Consider the following 8,015-nt stretch of genomic DNA (forward strand, 5'->3'; position numbering starts at 1 on the left):
ACCTGACTGTAGCCCTTTGCAACCAACCGTACTTTGTACTTAGCATCTTCAACACCTGAGGCTGATTCTTTCTTCTTAAAGACCCATTTGCAGCCAATAATTTTCTTCTCTGTTCTTGGCTTGACAAGCTCCCAAGTCTGATTTTTATTAAGAAATTCCATCTCCTCATTAATGGCAATCAACAATTTTGAAGAATTAACTGAAGTAAAAGCTTCAGAATATATTGTAGGCTCATTATTTTCAATTGTATCTGTAATAAGCAACAAATTCAGCATGCCCATACTTTTGAGGTTGTCTAATATTCCTCCTTGGTCTATCCTTGGCAATATTGTACCACTCTTCTTCTTGATTCTCTTGAGCATCATCTCCTTCAATAAAAGTAGGCAGCTGAACTGAAGTAGATTGTGCTTTGTTTGAAGATGGACCACCAATTTCAAACTCCACCTTATCTCTAGATTTTTCTTGTTCTTCATCACAATGAACATGAGCTTCTTTCCTAGGATGAAACATAGCTGATTCATCAAAAATAACATCTCTGCTAATAAGAAATTTCGGGGACTTTGGATCAGGACACCACAACCTGTATCCTTTCACTCCAGATCCATACCCAACAAAAATGCATTTCTTCACCCTAGGTTCCAACTTCCCTTCATTCACATGTGCATAAGCAAGACATCCAAATATTTTTATATTAGAGTAGTCTACAGGCTTACCTGACCAAATTTCCTCTGAAGTCTTGCACTCAATAGCTGTGTAAGGAGATTGATTCACTAACAAGGTTGTTGTGTTAACTGTTTCTGCCCAGAACTCCTTGCCCAATCCTACATTTGATAACATATACTTTGCATTTTCTAACAAGGTTCTATTCATACGCTCTGCCATTCCATTCTGCTGGGATGTTTTAACAACTATATGGTGTCTTGCAATACCTTCATTTTTGCAGAATTCATTAAAGTCACATTCACAAAACTCTAGGCTATTATCGGTTCTCAACCTTTTAATTTGTTTCCCAGTCTGCTTCTCAAGCAAATTCTTCTACTGTTTAAAAGTGACAAATACTTTATTTTTGTGCTTCAAGAAATTGACCTAAACATTCCTAGAGAAATCATCAATGAAAGTAAGCAAATACCTTGCACTAGCCCCCTTTGAAGCAACCCTGGAGGGTTCTCATAGGTCTGAATGAATGTAGTCTAAAGTTCCCTTGGTCCGGTGAATAACAGTACTTAAACTGATTCTCTTCTGTTTCCCAAACACACAATGCTCACAGAAGTCCATTGCTCCTGTACTTTGACTACACAACAAGCCCCTTTTACTTAATGATGCCATCACTCTTTCACTCATATGGCCTAACCTCATGTGCCATAAATTTGTAATATCTAATTCAGACATAGATGATGAAGTTACTGCAACAGATCCAGTAACTGTAGTACCCTGTAACACATACAAACTGCCAACTTTGATTCATCTCATCAACAAGAGAACACTCTTGCTGATCTTTATGACTCCACCTTCAGCTATATACTTGCACCCATTTGAATTAAGAGTGCCTAAATTGATGAGATTCTTTTTCAAATCAGGGCAATGTCTGACATTAGACAAGGTTCTGAAAATACCATCATACATCCTGATATTGATTGTTCCCATTCCAATAGTCTTACAAGAAGCATTATTTTTCATAAACACAACTCCACCTCGAACTGATTCTTATGTAGAGAACCATTCACGATTGGGACACATATGATAGGAACAACCAAAGTCAATAATCCATTCATCCTATGATCTGACATTGTCATCAGTCATCAAAAGCATATCAAACTCACTCTCATCTTCAGCAATACTAGCTTCTACATAATCATCTCTCTTATGTTGATTTTGGACACCACCACCTGCTTTATGTTTATTTGAAAACTTATAGCATTCAGATTTAATGTGCCCATTTTTTTACAGTAATTGCAGGTCAAATTCTTGTGTTTAGATTTTCATCTAGCCTTCTTTTTGTCACCATCTGAATCCCTTTCATCTGTTCTCCCCCTAGCTACTAAACCAACACCATCATATTTATTGGTAGACGTCAACTCATATCAATCTTCTGCTTGCTTTGCAGATTCGTTTTGACATCCTCAACAGAGATTATTTATCTACCATAAATCATGATATTGTCTCTTTTTCATAAATCATGGTATCCCTAAAATGCTTATAAGATGGAGGCAGAGAACATAACAATAATAGGGTCAAATCTTCATCGTCTATGTTAACATTTATCATTTTCAAATCAGTAACAATAGAATAAAACTCAGATATGTGAAATTTAATAGAAGTACCTTCACCCATATGAAGAGTATACAGTTGTTGCTTCAATCTTAATCTGTTGGTGAGGGATTTGGTGAGGTAGAGATTTTCTAACTTCACCCATAACTCTTTAGCCGTTTTTTCTGAGAGAACTTCCTGTAGAACATCATTCGAAAGACACAACTGAATAGCTGAAAGGGTTTTATCATCCAACTCGTTCCAATCATCATCGGTCATAGTTACAGGTTTCTTTGTCTTCCCAAATAGGGTTTTTTTCAAACCCTACTATGTAAGAACAACCATCATTCGAACCTGGCATAGACTAAAACTGATGTTGTTGTATAACTTATCAATATCGTATTTCGTTGAAGCCATGGATCGAAGTAACCCAAAGCTCTGATACCAATTTGTTAGATCAAATACCAAGAAATACGAAAATAAATAGACAAGATTCGCACGACACAGAGATTTAACGAGGTTCACACACCGGAGTGGTGTGCTACGTCTTCGGGCGAAGAAGATGTTCACTATGTAGAAGAGAGATTACACCCAAGCAACGACGAGAAAACTCGCCCTAAACCCTAGCTCGATAAACCCCCAAAATACAATGATCAATCTCAACATAATAACAATACATTATATAATCCAAATCGTGGGTCGACCCATCAGGTCACGATCAATCCGATTGAACCATACGAGATCAATGATGAGCTCCAGGCTTGGGCTTATCGACCCAACCCCTCTGCTTCCATCACAGATCTCAGAAAACTTCTCATTCGGATCACCACCACAATATGTCGGAACAGATCAAGAATTCGAGGCAAACTTAACATATGATCAAGGATTTAGTTCTCAATATTGGTATTGGAGAGGATTCATCGGTATCGATCATTTTTCCCTTTGGCTTTTAGAAAAAAAAAGTATGATTTTTTTTACTTTTTTACCCCTAAAACGGATTCAATCGGTATCAGAGAGGATCCGTAGGTATCGATCACTTTTGCCCTTTGGTTTTCAAAAAAAGTATGATTTTTTTATTTTTACCCCTAAAACGATATGGATAACCAATTCGGATCAATCAAGGATCAGGGATCGATCTCAGCCGATACCAATATGATAATGGCCGATACAATAAATACGATACCGATACTTGAAACCATGCATATGATGCCTATAACTTTTCCTTTTCCACCATATTTACCCGCCAAACAAATGGACAGAGAAGCGAGGGGGAAGAAAAAACATATTATTGACACAGGGACAAGTAACACCAAATCTGATCATATTCTATAACCAAATAGCAAAATAAACCCCGCTACTTCCACTCAATAACCCCACTCCTCCTGAATGACCCAACTCCTCCAATTCAAGTATCTACAAAGGCTCCACAACAAACAAAAAAAGAAAAGAAAAAAAAGAATGGACTCAATTCCAATCCCTGCGACACTTAAAATGCAAAAGCACTGCTAAAAATCTCGTTGCCTGCTTTTTCCAGGATAAAGACCCTCAGTTACAGAATGCTTATGATCATCAACCAGCTCAATCTTTGTGAGCAGTAGTAGTAGCAGAAGAAGATGAGTTCATGGACTCGACTCGGCCATCGTTGCCACCCAAGACCATGTACTTATCCTTGCGGGTGAAGGCTGTACACTGAAAACCCAGTATCCCACCCAGCAGCTTCTGAACGTGGTTGGCCACTTCAATGGCGGACTTGCCTCCACCCTTGCAAGTCATCTCCTGCGGAAGCTTATCCAAGAACCTGACCTCGTAGACTGGCCTTGGGTTCATGAAGAAAAAGTAAGCGTCCCAGAACTTCATCCCCCTTACCGTCGTCCCATAGAACATGCTCTGCTCCGTCTTCACCGCCACCGGCACAATCCGATCGCTTAGCTCCGCGAACAGAGCACTGAACCTGAGTAGATACGATTCCCTGCAAGTCGTCCCCTCCGGGCAGACCACAAGGTCTCCCTTCTCCAGTAACGCCGAGATGCGTGCGGCGTCTGTAGCTCTGTCTCGTGTCAAGGCCACCGTGGGGATCGGAGACTGGAGACGCTGGATTCGGCCCACGCTATAGGTGACGCACGAGACCTTTCGTCCCAGTGCAATGGCGATGATGATGGGGTCCAGCCCCATACGGTGATTACACACGAACAGTGACCCTGAGGTGCCCCGGCCAGTCGCCGGCGGCGGTGGTGTGCCTTTGATCACAAGCTTGATGCCCAAGAGGGCATAGGTATACCTCACGATTCGCTCAGGAAGCGGGAGGTTGATGTATACACGGAGGAGGGAGAGGAAAAATCCCACCGGTAGCCAGAGGAAGGTGATGAGTGCGTTGCCTGGGGTGGGTCGCTGAACCAGACGCCCGTCGTGGAAGACGATGGGGCTCTTCAACTGCCCCTGCTGAACAGGTTTCGCTGATGGGTCATGGTGGACCATGTATCCTTCCTGTTTCCATCATTAATGGTCAAAAACCCAGAAAACCAAAATGAAAATTCTTCGATTAAGGATCAAAATGTAGGTTGGTTAGGTGCATCACATCACTGCAATTATTACTGCTACGTTTTAATTGATCATGGAGGCACCACAACTGTCCCTTCTCTGTTTCTTTTTCTAGTCTCTCCAGAGAATCGTATAGCAGTAACTAGAAAACGAAACAGAGGAGACACATTTTCGCCATTAAAATTGAAATCACTACCTTGCAGAGGGACATGAAATCATGGTCAGATTCACGATCTCCTAATCCAATATGAGGCAGATCATTGTCGGCGAACTCCTTCAAGAGAGCCAATTTCTTCAGCTCTCCAACCAACACTCCGGGCTTCTTCACGAACCCAGTAGCCTTCCCAGTCTTGGGGTTAACCTCAATCTCCGTCCCAAGCACCTTATCTCCTCCCAAGAAATCCCTTACGAACGGATCCACCATCACAGTCGGGTTGGCTGTAACCACCACCTTCCTCTTACACTTACTGAACACATTCCAGCTCTCCGATCTCACGTCTCCCGCGTAGAACCTAGGAAGAACAGCTCTCGACGCAAGCTCGATATCCCGAAACTTCAAACCAGAGAAGGAGATGAAGATGAGGAGCTGAATTCCCAGGGCCTCAGACACTAGCTTGTAAACGATGAGGATGAGAGGGGAAGCGAGTAGGAGAACGATTCCCCTCAAAAAGCTTCCGGCCTCGATGGCCACAAGCATGAAGTACGGGAAGGAGCTCCTGGACACCAACAAAGTCCCGTCCAGGTCTGCAGCGATAGTTTGATCCTCTCGCCCCAACACATCACACTGCAAGATCGTTGGAAAGCTTCTACGAGGCGCTGGAGACATGTTTCAAAGCTTTGAATTCTCCTTCTGCTTCAGCTTTAGCTTTGATTTCAACTGTGATCTGTGATCTGTGATCTGTGAACAAAGAACTATGAAGTGGGAAGAGGAAGGAGAGCCTCTGTGTCCATGGAAATGGAGAGAGCAGAGAGAGGTTTTCTAGATGAGAAGCTCAACCGACGGGGTTGCCCATTAAATGGGGCTTGAAGTACGACAACGACATTGATCGACTTCACTTTAATGAGCTGAGCTGGTGAAAGACAGTTAATGTGCCGGTTTGATCCGGTCCGACCATTTTATTGCTCGAATCGTTAATCTAATTGTATCGACGGATTCATATGAAATTTCTAGATCCAAATCTTTCCGACGATTTTCCTTCCAACTAGACATAGACAAGCAACCCAATAGCTATAGATATGCGGTCGTAGTTATGCCTATGTCTTGTTATAGGGAGGTTGGAGAGGATCCCAATTTGAAATTTCTAGGATTCAATTCAATTACAGTTGAATCGGAATCAAGTGAGACATATCATGTTGTCAATCCTACTTACCTTTATCATGTATACGTCTCAATTGTCTGCCTGTTAAGTGGAGCCATGGGGGTGAACTGACCGACCTCTCTATTGGAATGATTGAACTAGACAGTTAGGTTTTTCAGTCTAATTGAACATAACCGTCTATTTATGGAGAACGTGAGGGTATGCTATACAAAATTACAACAATTTATGTATGTATGGGAGAAATCTTATTAAAAAAAAATTTGATAAAAAAAAATTACAACCTTATATACACGTGGGTTTTATGTGAATGATACATTTTTCAGGACTACCATTGGTGTGTTGTGATGTATCTACCTATTGATTTGTGCATTGATAAAATATTAATTCCCATTAATTCATGTACTTTTGGATTTAAGTTGTTCATCCTTACCAAAAAAAAAAAAAAAAGATTTAAGTTGGTCATCTACTTCATCAAACCCAAAATTCCAAATTTCAGGTAAAGTTTCTTTTGTAAATTTAATAATGAATATAAATCAAGAGAAAATCAGATATTTTTTTTTCATTAATAATAGTTAAATTGAACACTTGGGCTAATTAAGTTGTCTTCGGTATACAAGCTATGTAATGAAGTTGCACTTTTTAAAAACTAAATGAATGAAAGGAGAAGGAAAGTAACTTGTTGAATGAATTATTTAATGTAGTGTTTACTAAATAAAAAATTATTTAATATACTATTTATGTGAAATGATAGGTTCTATTTTCATTAAAAAATATATTTAAAAAATTATAAATTTTTAATTCATTATTTAGGTTACAATAAGATTTTCACTTCTGTTCCACGATAACATTTATAAGAATTTGGCAATCGTTTTTAAGATATTAAGATCGTGTTGGGTTGGTGAAGTGGTTGAACCCTTTTGACTTCAAGCCTATTGCATTAACTTGTGGAGTTAGGGCTTCCTCCCTGGGCCCACTGGCCCACCATATAGATGAGACTGAAGCAGGTCACATGGAGATATGTGTCAAAGTCAAAAAGTTCAAAAATGGTAAAATTGTAATTGTATACTCCAATAAAGATTCATGGTATCAAACCTAAATTTCAATAATTTTTTACCGAATTTTTCTAAGGCCATAGTAAACATGAATCCATTCACACTCACCTGAGTCACTCGGGGCGAGGATGAGGATGAGGATGAGGATGAGGATGAGGACAAGGGCAAGGGCACCGGCAAAGGCGACGGCGAGAGGCGAGAGGCGAGGGGCAGATGGAGAGGTCTCTCAAGCCTTTGATCACGCGGTAATGTTCATTGTGAAGTAAAGGAAAACTTCTCCCCTAAACTTTAACAAGCATTTGGTGGGGCTTGAGCTAAACATTCATGAACTGTTCATACCAACAGTCCTAGGTAATGGTCTTGGTTGTGCCCAATATTGATGCTTATCCAATCCGATAAGGGTGAAACGATTCTTATTGAGAATGAATCTGTTTAAAATTGAATTTTTTTTTTTTTGTATTGAAATTGAAGTCAAAATTGTCTAATTTAATTGGTCTACTACGTCTAATTAATATCAAGAGAGAGCAATACCTTAATTTAAAACATTTGTCCATAGCATAGTTTGAGGAATCGAAATTGAATCATATAAAATGTTTGATTCAAATCAAATTTTTGCATATAATTGTTGACCTTCAATTTTTATTTTTTTATTTAATAAAATTATCTAAAATCAATGAAATTTACTCTAACGATATATTCTTTATTGAATAAAAACTCAATTTTTTTTAATAATCTTTGCTTCTTCTTACAAAGACCAATGTCTAGAGTTTCAATTGATTCCAACCCAAATCAGATTGAAATTGATGGAAGATGATTCGATGGTTGATTCCGTTCTTTTGATGTATGATCCATAGTTCAC

At 39.5% G+C, this 8,015-nt stretch overlaps 1 protein-coding gene across 1 annotated transcript; it reads right to left on the bottom strand.

Moving 5' to 3' along the window:
• Positions 1–3,551: 3,551 nt before the first annotated feature.
• Positions 3,552–5,776, bottom strand: LOC122082515 (probable glycerol-3-phosphate acyltransferase 8). Its single transcript, XM_042650137.1, has 2 exons — positions 4,982–5,776; positions 3,552–4,731 (listed from the first exon to the last, which is right to left on the bottom strand). The coding sequence occupies exons 1-2, from the start codon at positions 5,609–5,611 to the stop codon at positions 3,826–3,828; spliced, it is 1,536 nt and encodes a 511-aa protein (XP_042506071.1). The 5' UTR covers positions 5,612–5,776; the 3' UTR covers positions 3,552–3,825.
• Positions 5,777–8,015: the final 2,239 nt, after the last annotated feature.

This window comes from Macadamia integrifolia, chromosome 6 (genome assembly GCF_013358625.1).
Source record: "Macadamia integrifolia cultivar HAES 741 chromosome 6, SCU_Mint_v3, whole genome shotgun sequence".
In the NCBI taxonomy this organism is placed as follows: domain Eukaryota; kingdom Viridiplantae; phylum Streptophyta; class Magnoliopsida; order Proteales; family Proteaceae; genus Macadamia; species Macadamia integrifolia.

What these genes read in the sequence shown, in the direction of transcription:
- LOC122082515 (XM_042650137.1), bottom strand. Translation starts at nt 5,611, where the DNA reads ATGTCTCCAGCGCCTCGTAGAAGCTTTCCAACGATCTTGCAGTGTGAT. An exon ending in ATTTCATGTCCCTCTGCAAG is followed by an intron (nt 4,732 to 4,981) that starts GTAGTGATTTCA and finishes TGATGGAAACAG; the next exon opens with GAAGGATACATGGTCCACCA.